Raw genomic sequence first — 17440 nt, forward strand, 5'->3', positions numbered from 1 at the left:
TAAAATCGGGCATCGGCATTGATTTTACGGCGCGTAACCCAGAGGCTACGATACACCAAAATTCACCTTACAATTCTGGCAAAAATTCCTTCTTGAGAAAGCCGGCATGAATTTGAATCCACTTGCGGGAGGATGTTTAAATGCAATTTTCACTTTAATAAAGAAATCTTTTGCTGTGTTTTCAGCCATAAAGAGGGAGAAAATTAATTTTTACTGAGAAAAATAGTTTGGTCGATTTGCCCTCAGCGTTGTACTAAGAGTATACCTGGAGCCGATGCTTCAAAGGCACTTATGATGATTTCCAAGACCGCACAGAGCTTTCAGGCAGCGTCTTCGTTGGGAACCTGAAGCGTACGTTCGCATGGCGCAGGACGACCAGATACAAAGAGAGCCCTGTTCCTCGATCTTTGCTTTGGGTGTGTTTTGTGTTAATAATTGAAAAGCGTTGCTCGTCTCCAATAGCCAAAAAATTTCATTGGTAGCTTCACGACTCGGTATATTGTGTGGAAGATGAAGGCTTAGTCCAGGATACAATGCCCTGAGGCGACGGTTGAAAAAACTCCAGTGTTCCACGAAGAAAGTGTGAGTTCTAGCGCAAACCTGCCTAGCTCACACGCTGCGTCAACTCTTGACACAGGAATACAGACATGAACTCCGTGATTGTCGGCAGATATGGCAGCCTCAGCAACATAATTGTTCCCTTCGCTACCGCAGTGTCCGGCAGCCATTAAAAAATATGTTATGACCTTTCGATATGGCGTAGTGGTACAGCTCGCAAATCTCTGTAACCAGTTCATAGTACGACCCACGGCGTAGAACAGCTTGCTGACCTTGAAGGGCTGCTCTAGAATCAGTTAAAACTGACCATTCACGTGGAGGTTGTTGGCTGCTGAACTCAGGCAGCCCGAAAAGCAGCTAGTTCCGCACTAGTTTAGGAAGTGTGGTAGGTCGTCTTAATCTTCATCAAGATGGACATCGCCGGCATCGCTACAGGCCCCGCGGAACTGGTTCAGTTGAAGGGGTCATCTGTGTATACATGTATGTGGTGCCTGTGCTGAGAATACAGATGTTCCGACGCGATCTATTTGAGAGCAGCTAATGATACGCCAGCTATCTCTGCTTGAGAGCTTGCTAATGATGCAACAGCTATCTTCGTGATTCCAGAAAAATAGAGAGCTTATAGAAAACTGTTCCTGGTCACCGTTTTTGGGATTCACGATTGTATTAGTAACAGATTGATAAGTTGCATTCAGTGATAGAGTCTGGCCAGCTCCTGCGAAAATGTGCAGCGCTTGGGCTTAAGAACTGCATTAGTTTGATTGTGATTGCCTATTATCTGGTTCCGCATACCAGACATTGCTTTTCCTTATTCCGGGTCAAAAATACTGCAAATCGTTTGTAAATTTCCCCGCTCAGACTTCTGCTCTTGGGAGGAGGATTCTCCGTGCTTGCTCATACACGATCCGAGGAGCTTCAGCCTCTGGCAACCTCGCCGTGCCTCGCTGTTTGGGTTTCCGGACCACACGCTAAAGAATCTGCAAGGTGAGATGTTTACTTGCCTCGGCACTCCGCGCAGGATCTATGATGCGTGTTAACAGAAGAAGCGGTAACACCTTTCGTATGGCTTATGCCTCATGTTGTAGTCTTGTAAGCTTCTAGTCTAGCGAAAAGAAAATTCAGCAAGGAAAAATAGAAATTAAAATACATGTGCTTTTCCTCCTACTGCATTATTAAGCGGTAGACCAATACAAGGATCGCACACGCATTTTTTTATGCCCCTATTAGAATACTACTACAGTCGAGCCCACTTCTAATGGCCGCAGTTATAACGGCCGCTCGCTTACACGAATGAGGGCGGTACTACCATCAAAATATGGATCAGCTTAATGACGTTGCACCTCAGATACTACGAAGAAGTGCTGCCTCAGAACTAGGTTACAGCAAATGACGAAGCGCTGCAATCTAGGCTCCAGGATAGAAAACCGCCGTTTGTTCAAGTTCTATTACGTGAAGAGCTCCTCCAAGCCTCCGTGATAACCCCTGCCCTCCATTCTAAGGAAAAAACACTTCAACACAAACGCTAAAAAATAACACGTGATGTATCGAACGGCTACAAAATTTCTTCTGAAATGCGGCCGTCAAAAACGGATGCCTTCATAGGCCGCGCCTAGCGCTCGAGGAAACTGCAGCAAGCTTCGCATTACCGTCCTGTGGACGAACCTGGACAGCAGCGCCGGCGGCCGCCGTGTGTCATCCGGAAGCTTTCAAGACTCACTGCTTTTAAAGCTGCATTCTGGTGCGCTGCAGCTACGACGCAAAGCCTTCGATGATGAGCTGAATTTTTTTTTTCTTCGACGAGTGCGCCACTCGGCATAAGTTTTCGGAGGCGATGAACTTCCTTGCGTAGTGGCTTAAAATATATAGGATGGTCCTGTTCGTTCTCGATAACCGTGTGGCATACAACTTCTTCTCTGAGTGCGGCAACCACGCTTTCTGCCACCGAACGCCACGAGCCGGACGTGCCACGTGCCGTCGGGATAATTCACACGCTATAGGCATCTACTCGCCGCCACTTCCCCAGTGAATACTGATAACATTTGACTCACCAAGTGTCGACGTCCTATTTCGGGTAACTCTCTTCCAAGTGCTCAGTGGAGTAGGTTGGCATGGATGGAATTGAGTGCGGGTAGCATCAATAATTGCTTCCGTAATCCAGTGCTTACGAACCCAGAAGGATGGAAGACACTGTACCTATCGGACGCATTTAGATTCATGGCAACGCGTCATCGATGCGCACCTAGCCTGACCTGATGACGCCTTGAATGGCTTCGTTGGTACGGATGATGATGCTGATTTTGGATAGCTATGCAGTGAATAAAATATTAGTACACAAAGTACGAACACTCTCCTATTGATAGCAGTGTGATGAAGACGACGACTAGGAGACCGATCCACCACGAGCTCTCGTTGAGGTTTCCGCCGCCATCATCATCAGCCTGACTCTCTGATGTCTTTCGAATTAACCCTGTCCTTCGACAGTTACAGCCATCGTATCTCCGCAAACTTCTTAATCTCATCCGTCCACCTATTTTTCTGCCGCCCGCTGCTGCGCTTCCACTATCTTGGAGCCCGTTCCCTTACACTTATAAGCCAACGGTTACCTTGCCTTCGCATTACATGCCCTGCCCAAGCCCATTTCTTCCTCTTGATTTCGACCAGTATGTCTTCAACTCACGTTTGTTCCCTCACCAACTGTGCCCGCTTCCGGTCTCTTAACGTTTTACCTATTATTTTTCTTTCCATGGCTCGCTGCGTGGTCCTTAACTGAATCTGAGCCCCTTTTGTTAGCCTCAACGTTTCTGCGCCATAGGTGAATTCCGGTAAGATACAGCTGTTGTATACTTTTCTCTTGAGGGACATAAGTAACTGCTATTCATGTTCTGAGAGAACCTGCCATATACGCCCCACCACATTCTTATTTTTCTTATTCCCCTCTCATCCCATACGAAAACTTCTTATGGCCGTCCGTGGAAAAAACAATGTCCGTCTAAGGCCTTTTATGAACGCCTATAAGACCCACAGAGGTGCTTATTGCTAGCTATTGAAAAAATCTATGCCACTTAAGTTATAGCTTTGGAACCATGCAACTGTCTTAAGCTCTTTATATAAAAATATATCAGCCTGTATCAACGGCTATAGATAGAAATAGGAAAGGTTTATGGCTATTTGGGACAAATGTCTATATCCGGCCATAGGACATTTTTGTATGGGATGATCCGGGTCATTAGTAATATCACATCCCTAAAGCCGCTTGTAGGCAGCAACACTATCCGCGAGCGGCACGTGACAGCTCTGGAGAGCTTGGAAAGCGCCGCAATAGCCTCTAGTATCAATACACAGACGCGCATAACGGACTCGGACTGTCTGACTATTTTTTGGATGTGACATGGAGAGCCCACTTACTGCGAACGACGGAATACGAGAAACGGAATCCGCGTGACCGTCGGGTTCGTTATAAGCGGGTTCGACTGTATATGATTATGTAGTGGGTATTCTTCTTTTGCTTGTAATATGTGTAAGTCTATCGGCTGAGTGAAATGTAGTATAAGAAAAGCTATATTTATACCATCATATAGCAAATAACAATTTTGCTCATTTATAGTTAAGAACAAGTTACATAGCAAAATATATCCCGAAGAAAACTCTACTTAGCAACCAGGCGCAGCTTGTTATGTGTAGCAAATTTAAGGCTCTTGATGAGAATGAAGAAGAGAAAGTGAAAAAGTGGGAAGAAGACAACATAGTTTTGACGTATGTCATGTAATCATATTTTAAAGGGTAACTTTGAGGTGTTTAAGATATTTTGGCTACATAATCACTTCACATAACATCTCATTGACTCCTTTCCCTTCGGCACAAATAACCATGTTTCAAGATACCGAGCAGAAGTATTATAAAACAGCAAGAAACTGATAGCCGAAAAAGAAACAGGATTTTTACCAAAACATGACATTAATAATAGAGTTCTAAAGCATACCGTGTGCATGTACCTCGATTGAGTAAACAGGCGACTGTTTTGACGGCATAGATCATTATCTCTCGGAAAGGACCAAAACCAAGATATAAATTTTGCTCTTCCAGAATAGAAGAGCGATTGTAGATGATCGCGCAAACTGTAGCATCACGCAGGCAAGGTTGACCCAAGAAATCGTCCTGTTTCAGGCGACAACATGGGAAATTCTAAAATTCATTTGCATTGAAACAAAACCGTAGGCGCCTGCGAAATTTGGCAAAAAAGATCAGTAGACTTCTAAAATATATCGTGAAAGTTTCAGTAAAATCCTGGGTGGTAGAAAAACGTCGAAGTCGCCCTTTTAAACACTGGCAGTTTTCTCGGCACTATGTTAATGGCCTTCATTGCTGGAAAGGTCCATGCCTCCGGTAGATTTTTTTATAGAGCATGCCGCCGACCGACCTTCTTGTGAATCTTATTTCTTTTTGGGGCAAATCAAAGGATATGACATGACTAATTCACTGTTCTTGGTTGTTTATTAACAAAATATATCTTCCATATTTCATGGATTTCTTGCATCTTATAAATACGGCCTCAACAGCTGCGTACACTTCCGCAGTTTGCAGTTCTACTATGCTCCTTGTGCATCTCTGTTGAAGGCTTATAGTGTGATAATGCGCAGGCAAGGGATGAGGTGCTCACGTAACTTTTCACTGAGGAAGCCGCCTTACTGTTTCACCCATGTGAAGCCGCGAGCGCAGAGAATTCTGTGCACAACTTGCGCTTCATTGAGAGTTTTCTTCACTACATTGACTGAGGACAACAACGGCTGAGAACACTTGAGTGCATTGATGACAAAATCAGAAACCGGTGAAAATTGTGATAATGCACATTTGTACACACTGCAATACGAACACTTCCCCATCTTGGAACAGACGGGTACCTATAGTAATGCGACGCGCTATGCTGTGCGCATTTATTACCCTGCATACTTTATCATTTATGCATTGCTCAATAGAACATGCCTCACAGTTCGATGTGCCTTTTCGTTGGTAATATTTGGCTACCACTGCCTTACAAAAAGAAACATTGTGGTGCTCACAAAACATCTGGTTGCATAACTGCGCTGTTATGCAACCAGAGGCAACTAAGGCAAACCAGTTCAGACAAGTTAGAAGAAAACTCCTGCCTGAACGTCTTAATCGGTCTCTTAGACTCACTTCCATCACTGATGGGCACTGCTTCTGAATGGATAAACCAGGGATAAAATTCTGAAATGAGAGTAAGAATAGCCACGTGTTCAACTTCCAATCGACATTAGAAATCGCTTTGGTTGTTTTAATGACGCAATTTGATCCCTTATCGTTGCCAGAAGACAATTATCGGCAGGGAGGCTGAGTTATTTCGAGAAAGAGGAGGAAATAGACTTTGTTCGAGGTCATAAATAATGTTCCGTAAAGGGGAGCACTCGCTTCCTAAGCGCTTCGTATGGGAAAAGTGTACGGATTTCACAAATTTAGTAGCTGAAGGAAAATTCAACCGTGTGTAGGGGACGGCACCTGGCACCATCGCCTGTGAAAAAGAGCCACATACCAGCTTAGCTTACCAAAGCCGCTGGCAGATGTCACTGCAAGGCAGAATCAATGGACAAATTAACTGGGTCTTTTCTTGAACCGATGAAAGATGTAAATGGTCTAGCCCGCATTACGGCGAATTCTTCTCTAACTACAACGCGTTAAAGCTGGTAAGTTTTTTTCAGTGATGTCGGTAGGCTTGAGATTATGCTAATGATTATTTGCTCTTTGGTCGCACATCTACTCTACGTCGGGAAATTCACCAAAACACATAGGAGCCCTTCGACCTTTAAGCGACAATTAGCCCATCTTGCAAGCTTGAATTTAAAGAATTTTAACAACTCGTATATTAATATTTATAGCGTTTGTGATATGTGTGAGGACTTGATTTCCTTCAGGGAAATCACAAAACTTTGCGGTGGAGCTGCTGGAACCTTTGTTCTTCATTAAAACTTCCTGTTGTGCGAGCTGGTACTTTATCTTGACGTAGAAAGGCATATAGCGCGAACAAGGAGAAAAAACAAGAGAGGCAACACTCACACCATGTCACCTCTCTTGTCCTTGTCTTTGTTTGCGCTATAAACATCACTGCATCAAAAAATGTAACCTCTGTGCTTACGCATTCAAGGATCATGAGGAAGTTCCGTAACGCGTGTAAGCCATTTGTTTAAGGTAATAAGATAAAGCCGGACGTTTAAGTTAATATTTCGAAACATGCAATAAACACGAGGTTCCAAGAAGAAACGATTTCTTTTCAGGAATGAACTGTCAGCCTTGGCGGACGCCAGCGAAGAAAAAGATCCTAGTTAAGTAACAAAACAGCTGAAACTTTGTGGTTAATGTTTGAATTAACGTAGCCAATCGTGAGTTTGAAGGCAGGACAAGACAATGCGGTATCTGTTATGAAAGGGAGAAAAAGAAATCATTCCAAGAAGCACCTAGGCGCCAGGAATTAGATGCAATTTTCCGCGCGATGCCGAAATTTAGGGCATGAAGTGCGCAAAAAGAGGTGTGAACGCAACGTTCACTGATCGTGGTGGTGGTGAGAACATTTATTAGGTAGTCCTATATACGGAGATGTGTTGAGGGTCATGACCTTCCGCTGCAATGACCACTGCACCAAATGTTGCCTCACTGCTCTATTGTACCTCGGCGAGAACTGCCTTTTGTTCTGTCGCTCTGAAAAGTAAGATCCATGTAGTTGGCAATCACTAGCCCTGCCCTTGCATGAGACGATGAAACAAAACAATGCTGTGACCTGGTAGAATAGCGCAGGCTGTTTCAGTTAGGAGCTTTAGGCACTACAACATGTTAGAAGGGAGATTGAGTTTATACTGATTATGCTGTGGGCGCCATGCCTGAGTTTTGGTCTCGTGCGGTAAAAAAACCCATCAATTCTTCGGGCTCCAGCGTTTTGTTACAATCTATTTTTCTTTTTTCAAAAAACAACATTCACAAGGATATCAAATCACATGATGTGTTTGCAGTGAGAGAGCATTAAAACCTGTGGATGCCTTTACGAGCAGTGAAGTCACTTCACTGCAGCCAATTACCGAACACTGTGTCTGAATACACATTTTTTCCCCAATAAAGCCTATAATGCCATCGCATTAAAGGGACCCTGAAATGATTTCGATGTGCATAATCTACTGCAACAGATCTGTAGAGGTGGTCTTTATGGGCATGCGAGTGAAATTTGCAAGCTCCGCGTGGGCAAGGTATAATTCAGAAATAATTTTTATAAAATCTCTGCTCGCCGTAGCTCGCAACTGATTAGGGCGGCACACCCCGCCGCGCGTCTCCTACCCTGATGACGTCAGTGGGCAGACGGAGCGAGGTTGATGGCTGGTTCCTCTGCCCACTGACATCAATGGGGTAGGGAATGCGCGGTGGAGTGTGTCGCCCTAATTGTCTACGAGCTACGGTGAGCAGCGCTTATTAAAAATTATTTCTAAATTTTAAGATCCATGCAGAGCTTTAAAACTTGACTCGAATACCCAAAAAGACCATCTCTACGGATATTTTGCTCTAGAACGCCAATCAAAATCATTTCAGGGTTCCCATAAACGGGAAGTTGTATTGTGTTTAGTGTTGATTCGGCCTCATCATTGGTAGTAAATAAATAGTAGTGCTTTTATGAGAGTTACAAAAAGTTAGGTTTTAACCTTAGTGATTAAAATCATATTTATTGTAACTGACATCTGCTGCAGGAAATCGTTCGGCCCTATAAGATTTTGTGTCTATTTAAAGGTCTCCTTTTTAAGGAATTTTTGAAATGGTACCTGTAACAGTCGGTAAAAAAGAAAGTTCACTCAGTTTTGTTTTCATTTCTGAGGACTAATATAGAAACGTACGGACAGAATATTTTTCGGTCGAAAGTTTGAAATCGAACTGTGAGTTCAGGTGCCTGCAGGGGAATATAATTCAATAGTAGTCACACGTAATATACAGGACCATAAAATGTTTTCGCGCAGAAGCACAATTTGTGGATCCCGCTCTGTGGCTTACAGAAGACCTGTAGAATTTTAGATCTTTTCAAGAAATGCATTTATTTGTTTCTAAACCAATAAAAATCTCAGTGGGTCAAATGCGAAAGCGTATCAGACCACAGGACGCCCAAGAGACTTAAACAGGACGTTTCACGTAACTTGAGCGAAAACAAAGGCTTTGCATTATTTCCCGCTGTATAGCGCGACTCTAGTATTTTTCAATTCCGTGTTTTTAGATTATTAGTAAATATTAATTATGCAACATTTATTTCAAAACATTTATTTAGATCACGCAAGCAGGACAACAGACAATGAAATAGAGAGCAGTATAGTACGCTATAGCTGCGTCTATTTTTTGTGCGTTGTCCTTCATGGAGGCTAGAAAAAAATCAGGACACTTAAGCTCCACATTAAGGGTATGACGCGACAGTGTTAATATTTATTTTATACTTTTTTCTCTATTAGTTCTCCTTTCTAATTATACGCACTCATAGGCACACATTAGTAGGCGGTATCCTTACACCAGTAGAACACAAGTTTTCCCTTCAACGAAGTCGAACGAACGTGCCTCAAAGGCCTATGAATAGATCCTCTGACTCGCAACCAAAGGAACATCAACTCTGTTTCAAGTAATTCTCCCAGTTACTTGGAATTAATTTGCCCAAAACACGGTATGGAGCAGGTAGAATAATGTAGCATAAGAGCGCAGTCACATGAATTATTTAACGTTTAAAGTGCTTCATTTAAATGCCGCAAGAGGCACGTTGCTGCAAAAGGTCTGTCGGCTGTTTCTGAGACGCCCTTACAGCAAAATAAAACAGGCCCGGGGCCGAAATGTAAAATACACATTCCGTATATTATTCTTGTCTAAACAGTGAATTAGGAGGCATAAAAATTCCCTGGGTTGTGCCCAATTTTGCGAAAATTAATTGATTGCTTTGACGCCTTTTTAGTGCCCCAATAAATTTTTTATCCCTGCTCAAGAGATATGAAACGCCCTGCAGGCAGTCTGTGGGATTTAACAAAATCTTTACCAGAAATTTCGCCGCGGATATTTATTGAAGGTATTGTTAAACAAGCAACATTTTTTTCTTGGATGTGAACGCACGGTTCACATCTTTGTTTTTGTGCGAACTCTTCAGTTGTCTGTGCATAGAGTCGGTCTACCTTAAAAGACGGCGCGCTAACAGGTGATAGTTTTCAGAATGATAGTAAAACCACAAGGATGAATTGTTTCCCATTTTCGCCCAGCACTGTTAAAAAGCAGTTGACCTGTTGAGCAGAGGGACTAAGTGGAGTGATTCATACTTTTTGCGGTTTGCACAAAATGAGTAGCACTCGTTACAGTCTTAGCGGTGGGGGCAAATATACCGCGCCACGCCACAGTTACTGAACTAGGTGGAGCTAACTTTTGACCGGGTTACGGATTTCCGCCAGGGCACTACTTGTACCTCAACACGACTGCAGTAGACTCACACCACCCGGTTTCCAGAGTCTTTCTTCAGAAGCGGCCTTCGACTGAGGCCACCTGTGTCACCTTCTGGTTCAGTGGACGCGGCCATAGCGGCCAGCTCAACGTGTACAGGTGAGCTCAAGAATGCTCGGTCGCAGATCAGTTTTCCTCCCTCCCTCTACTTTGGGTATAAAATAAGTTCAACTTGGGTTGTAGCTTGCAGAAACTCCAAACGCAATGCTCACGCACTTCAATAAATAAATAAGCTAAACTAACTCTAAAGACCAATAGAAGTTCCTCTATTGAATAAGGCTGCAAAGGAGAAACTACAATTCTTGGAATAAAGGCGTATTTAAGAATTCACCGCTGCCTATACGACCAGTAAAGCTGTGTTATAAGTTACTCATACTCGCAACGTTACGTTCGCGCTTTGTGCTGAGAGGTAAATTCTACTCAAGCCTCTAATGAGCCCATCCAACATTCGCGTCTGATAAGAGAAAAAATCCAGTATAAAGGAAAAAACGTCGCACTGATTTTCGCAGTGAAGTCGCAGGCATTTGTGTACTTCCTGCTGCCGAACGATGACCCCCAGCCGCAGATTGTGCTCTAATATTCATATGAAATCCAAGGGAACCTTCTGTTAAAAAAAATCCAGGTTAAGATTCAGAGAGCGAAAAAAAAAAGTTCTTATAGTCGTCTGAAAAAAGTGAGGTTTCATTGTGTTACAAGAAGATGATCCTAGATATTGATCTAAATCCTCTAGATCACAGCTGCGCGTGAGATTCTTCAGTTGGGGATTGTTATAGTGTCGATAACAGCCATGAGTGCCATAACTAATTCTGCTGTACATTTATCGCGAATGTTCTTTTGGAACAGCGAAGAGAGGACGCAAATGGTCATTTAAACTTCCCGGGCCTTGCGCTGTTTTTGTGCCCCTGACGGCCATTGAGGAGGGCAATATGTGAAGGAGAATTTTCTGCAGTACTGCAGACTCCTCTCCTATTAGAGTGTAATATATAGCACGATGCCTGTGCAGCCACCATCGCTGTAAGAGCGGCCAGAATCATGCTAAAACCATTAGTCTCATGGGCTTCTTTCAGAGTGGGGAAAAGGACATTTCAGAATAAATCTTCTTTGTAGAAGCCCTAAAATGTACGAGGTTATATTTCCGCTATAAATTCTGCGAAGGAAAAAATAGCTAAATAGTTGTAGACACAATGCCAAATACAGAAGATGCGGTAATAAGGAGGGGAAATGTACCTACCTGCGGCCTCAAAGTGACCGCCACACATTGTGTTGCAGTTCCAGTATTTCACGCTGAAATCACTGAATTTGGGGCTTGGATTTGGTCGCACTTTTCTTTTATTGGAATTCATTAGCTCCTAAGGCAGCTTAGGTCGGCTCTATGAATCGCGTGTGTTTGTGCCAATTGCAGTTGAATTTTAAAATATATGTTGTTGCAAAACAAAACCAACGAAAACCAAGACACAAGACCAGAAAAAGGCACACAAGACTAGAAGAAGGCACACACGCACTGTCTCTGGAATTGCGAATGATTTATTTTTGTCTCCTCAACGTATACCCGAAGCCATTTTCTCGCGCAAGCGCACATGCAAATTAAAAAAAATGAAATCTGGCCGCCATTCCATCCGCGATAAAAAGCCCTAATCTTTCTCTGTGATAAATACACATCGGTCCCTTAAGCAGGAACGCTGAGTGTACTTGATTAGAAATGCCTGAAGCAGTTCTCGCCCCTGCCTGGACTCCCCCTGATAACAATGCTCGTGCGGTAGGTCTGCCACTTTTGAGCCAATGGGGCACAGCCCGTTACCCACACGTAGTGAAAGCCATTTCGCTGACGCAAGAAGACAAGAAGTCCGTCGAAGAGAACACCTCGCGAGCATTATTTGCAGGGGGAAGTGAAGGCGTGAGCGAGAGCTTCGTTGAAGCAATTTTGTTGAAAATTTTTTGAAGAAAGGTTTCTGGATGGTAAAATGACTTGACTGCGGATTTTGAAAGTACAAAATATTTTCAGTCGGGAAGAAATTGTTTAAAAAATCAGGACCGGTATACTGGCGTCAGCATCACTCAGAACTGCAAAGTGTTAAGTAGTATTTAAGAGTGCTGTCCTCTTGTGAAGAAAAATGCGTTCCGCTTTAGACCAGGCGAATGGAGCAAAATCAGAGTCGGAAAAGTCATCGCTGTATGTGTCAAGAGAATGGGCAGTGCGTTAGACCATATCGCCGATTTACCATGCGTCTAAATAACTGGAAAGAAACCCAGCAAAACAATGAGCGAGAATACCTCGTGAGCGTCTGTGATAAACAACCTAAGATGAGCGCCAAGAATGGAAAGAAACTGCCGCCGCCTCAGCAAGGGAATGCCGATAAAGCTAAAAATCAAGTTTCGCGGGCCACTGTTGCAATCACGCGGCGAAACTCAAACCACGAGAGAGCGTTGCCTCAGGCCGCGCTACACGCTGATCGTCATTATGGCGCGAAATTTTAAATGGAGGTTTGAAACTGTTCCCGTACGGCAAAAACCTTGCGGGACAGAAACCGCCACCGTACATATAGGGCAAGCCCTCAAAGTGGTGCTCCTGCACAAGCGACCCGTCAGTCCTATTCAACAAAGAAAAAGTAGCGCTTTTTAGCGAGGACGAAATGGCGACCGGACTTGATTTTTTTTAATTGCATGTGCGCTTGCACGAGAAATATGGCTTTATGTACGTGGACGAAATAAAATTAAATCAGTTGTATGTACAGCGACAGTGCGTGTACGCGCCGTCTTCGAGTCCTGTGTCTAGGCTGTCTCTGGTTTCTTGCTAACACATGAATAACCGACTCGCCAAGCAATTCCAGATTCTGATTTGAAATATACCCATACTAACTTTCTCACTGCTTGTGGTCTTCATTTCTTTTCACAGGTTCACAAAAGAAACCGTACTAGGAAATCCGTTGTTCTCTGCCTCTGTCTCCACGCCCAAACGGCCAGGCGGTTGGATTGCTCGCACTGTAACCGTCTCTTCGAGATCAGACTGGCATGTTAGTTAAGCCCAATTTCTTCCTTTCCTCTTTTGTTTTTAATAGGCCGGAACACTTTTGCTGGGAAATGTGCACCAGTCGCGACACGAGTGGAGCGTGCGGTATGACACTGGAATTACATCATACAATCCTACGCAAGCCTTATGCTTATCAATGCTAGAAAGGTGGCTTGTACGAGCAGTTTGGTCTATACATCACTGAGAAAGTGTCTTGTATATCATCATCATCGTCAGCCTTACAGTGCCCACTGCAGAGCAAAGGCCTCTCCCATGTCTCCCCAATTAACCCTGTCCTTTGCCATCTGCGCCCACACTATGCCTGGAAACTTCATAATCTCACCCGGCCACCTAACCTCCTGCCGCCAGGTGCTACGCTTCCGTTCTCTTGGAATTCATTCCATTACCCTTAAGGACCATCGTTACGTTGCCTTCGCATTCCATGCCCTGCCAAATCCCATTTCTTCGTCTTTATTTCGGCTAGGATGTCATTAACCCGCGTTTGTTCCTTCAACCACACTGCCCGCTTCCGGTCTCCTAACGTTACCATGTCATTTTTACTTACCATGGCTCGCTGCGTTGTCCTTAACTTAAGCTGAACCCTTTTCGTTAGTCTCCACGTTTCTCCCCGTAGGTGAGTACCAGTAAGATACAGCTATTGTATAATTTTCTCTTGAAGGATATTGGTAAACTGGCACTCATGATCTGAGAGTACCTGCTGTATGCGCTCCACCCCATTCTTATTCTTCTAGTTATTCCTGTCTCATGATCCGGATCAGTTGTCACTACCTGCCCTAAGTTGACGAATTCCTCTACCACTTGCAGCAGCTCGCTACCAATTGTGAACTGCTGTTCTCTTGCTAGACTGCTGAACATTACTTTGGTTTTCTTCATCTGAATTTTTACAACCACCATTCTGCTCTGATCATCTAACTCATTGATGATGCTTTGCAATTCATCTCCTGAGGAACTCAGCAAGGCAATGTCATCATCGAATCGCAGATTATTTAGGTATTCTCCAGTAACTGTTATCACTAACTGTTCCCAATTCAGGCCTCGGAATACCTCCTGTAAACAGGAGGTATAGTATAAGTTATGTCTTTCCATATCTCTTCTCACTTCAGATGGCAAGAAAATAATTGGACCACTCAGGATCAAACCGCAGTTCCTACTCAAGCTTTATGCTTTTCACCTGAACTGGAAGTTATAGCGAAAATTAGCTTCGTTTAAAGAGAGAAGGCAGTTGAATTAAAGGAAAGGTGGAGAGGTCATCCGGCGGTAAGGTGACCCTGCGTGTCATAATAGCCCGATATTGAAGGTGTCGTAGGCGATTTAAAAACCACGATAATTTTTATGGTTCTAAAGCGTTTTTATTGCAGGATAAGATTATTTCGTAATGACTAAAAATCTTGTAGCAAGGTGTCTTTCGATCCTGTTCACGGTCACCTGTCGCTGCAGAAACACTACTTCAGTCGTGGCGACGCATAGTTTAGTCCACAAGACGACAGGCGTGTCTGTCTTATTTCTGGGCGCATTGTTAGAGACGACAAATTCTCATTGGCTATTTTCAGCAAAATATCCTGAATGAACCAATACTGAAGAGAAGGCTAAGCTTTTCTTAAATGAGTTTCGTTTCCAGTGGATGTCAGGTGTGTTTAGATGATAGATTGCTTTCATTGTTTCAACGCTAACTTTATGTTCCACTCGCAACTCAGGGAAAATGCGCAAAATGCGGCAGTCTTTATGTATGCTCCAATAACTTTGCGCAGCTCGTCTTTGAAGGTGTGGCGGCCAAGGCAGTGAGGCATGATTCAGGAATCATGGTGGATGACTTGGAGTTTGCAGATGGCGAGTGTCCTCCGTACAGTAAGTGCCACGAGTTTTCAATGCCGTGTACTGTCAAATAGTTTAGCTCATTGAAGTTTTCAGTGAAATGCAATATTTCTAATTTCTGCATTTTATTCCAAGATTTGTGCACGTTCGAGAATGAATGCCTGCCCTTGGAAATACCGACACAAGGTGAGACTTGCGCTACGTTTAATATAAAAAAATAAGGTTGATAAAACGACCCTGGGAACATTCCGATGTCTGTTTACTCGTACCTTACATTCAAGCGGACATGTTTTTCATTTTCACACACGACTAAGCGAGAGCGAAAGTATCAATTAACGGCACAGCACGTCAGCTCACAGGGAGACGGGGAGATGAATTAGTGCTTCGAGGAAATAGAGTGTTGACGTCCAAGACACTATAGCGGTGAGGAAGAAAGAAGGTGAGAAGATGAGCATTGGCTTTTGCACCCCAGTACCACCATTGGAGGCCACGTTCTCGTAAAGAGTAGTTTTAAGTTATTCTTTATTAATTCTTAATTAAATCAAATCAAATTTTATTCCGCAACAAAAAAGTTACGAGGAGGGCAGATAAAAGCTTTTAGAAACAGTTTGAGGAGCCCTGAACGCCGTAGCACACGGACAGCACAGAAGCGTGCGGCTAAGGAAGTACACTTGGACACTTGGACAAAACACATACGTGAGTTAGGCAAAATCATTCGAAGAGGAAAACATCAGGGAAAAAGAAAAAAAAAGGTCAGTGTATGGCATCATTATACATACATTTCACGCAGTTCTTTTGGTGATATACCAGATATGTCAATGTTAGTTTCTTTTAATACGCGATTTAGAAGTGTGGGAAGTAGAAATTTCGGCATTTGATGTCCATAATTGGTTATGCATTTGGCGATGTACCGCACTTCGGGATGGCGAACATTAGAAACAGGGAAGTTTTCCGCTAGCCGTGCTAACCTTGGTATGGCATCATTATTTTTTTAGTAAACAGAGTTTATACAAATGACCTAGCTTGTAGCCATACATTGATAAAACCTGAATTATGTGGTGCTTCTTGAAAAAACCTGCAGTGTATTAACTACTATGAATTATGCAAAATATGCGACGTTCGTTTCTGGTCCAAGAGCGCTTGTTTAAACTGTAGTGGTTTCAGAAAAAGCGATGAATACTTGTAGGAACGCATTTCAAACGTATTCTTTTTCTCCGGCATTTAAAAAAAGGCGACGAAATACTGAGAAAAAAAAAGTTGTAGTGTTCTTACGCTCCCATACTGAAGCGCTGCCAAACGTGTTTTCTACGAATCGAACGTGCTCGCTGAACGCCTCGAGGTTAGTGGCTTACGCAGTTATCAGCATTGTCATGAAAAACCGTCGGCAAAACCCGTCGGCAAAACTTGTCGACAAAGCCTGTCCGAGAAGTATGACCACACGATGGCGTCACTCCAGATGAATGATTGTGTTCAAGCTTAACGTAACTCAGTAATAATGTAATGAGTGGCGCGATATGTCGCGATGAAGGACGATGACGTCGTATCGTTAATTAATAAATGTTAATTGAGTAATTGATTAGTGTAAATTAGGGGAACAATTATATAAAGAAAGAAAAAGCCACGTGAGGAGATGACAAGAAATTACAGGATTGCACTTTGCCTACTGAGCTGGAGTACCCGGGTTCGAACCCGACCGCAGCGGCCGCGTTTCGATGAAGGCGAGACCAAAAAGGCGCCCGTATGCTGTGCGATGTCAGTGTACGTTAAAGATCCACAGGTGGTGCAAATTACTCCTGTGCCCTCCACTATGGCACCTCTTTCTTCCTTTCTACTTTCACTCCCTCCCATATCCCTTCCCTAGCGGCGCGGCTCAGGTGTCCAACGATATATGAGACAGATACTGCGCCATTTCCTTTTCCCAGAAACCAACTATTATAGCCAACCCCTATATATAGTCTTCATTGAACACGACGAACCATTGGAGTGAGTGGAAACTTCAGCAGTCACGCAGACATTGCGGAATCAGAGGTAGGGTGTCTTACGTGAAATTACTGCAGGATCTCTATAACGACTGCATATCTAACAGTCATCCATAAAGTCGGCAATAAAATTTCAGTTAGGCAGGGTGTCGGCAGGGAGACATGATCGCACCAATTCTATTCGCTGCTTGTTTACAGGAGGCATTCCGAAGCCTCGATTGGGAACAGTTGGCGATAAGAGTTAATCAAGAATACCTAAAGTAATCTATTATTCGGTAATGATATTGCCTTGCTAAGTAACTCAGGAGAACTGGAAGGCATGATCAAATGAAATTTAACATGCATAAAAACAAAGTAATGTTGAACAGTTTCGCAAGAGAACAGCAGTTGACAATTTGTAACGAGGTGTTGGAAGTGGTTAGGGAATGCGTCCACCTCGCGCAAGTAGTGACTGCTGACTCGGATAATGAGAGGAAAATGCCTAGAAGAAATATAATAGCGAAGAGCGTGCATGGTAGGTTCTCTCAGACCACGAATGGCAGTTTGTCAATACCCCTCA

The 17440-nt window shown here is 43.5% G+C and overlaps 1 protein-coding gene across 1 annotated transcript in view; it reads left to right on the forward strand.

Moving 5' to 3' along the window:
• LOC144130292 (MAM and LDL-receptor class A domain-containing protein 1-like) overlaps nucleotides 1–17440 on the forward strand; it is a 171004-nt gene that overhangs the window by 36034 nt on the left and 117530 nt on the right. The window contains exons 7-11 of the mRNA XM_077664244.1: nucleotides 1417–1542; nucleotides 10014–10161; nucleotides 12956–13073; nucleotides 14839–14935; nucleotides 15038–15088. Of these exons, the coding sequence (XP_077520370.1) occupies nucleotides 1417–1542; nucleotides 10014–10161; nucleotides 12956–13073; nucleotides 14839–14935; nucleotides 15038–15088 (540 nt within the window). The remainder of the gene's footprint in view (nucleotides 1–1416; nucleotides 1543–10013; nucleotides 10162–12955; nucleotides 13074–14838; nucleotides 14936–15037; nucleotides 15089–17440) is intronic.

The sequence above is a fragment of the Amblyomma americanum genome, chromosome 4 (assembly GCF_052857255.1).
Source record: "Amblyomma americanum isolate KBUSLIRL-KWMA chromosome 4, ASM5285725v1, whole genome shotgun sequence".
In the NCBI taxonomy this organism is placed as follows: Eukaryota; Metazoa; Arthropoda; class Arachnida; order Ixodida; family Ixodidae; genus Amblyomma; species Amblyomma americanum.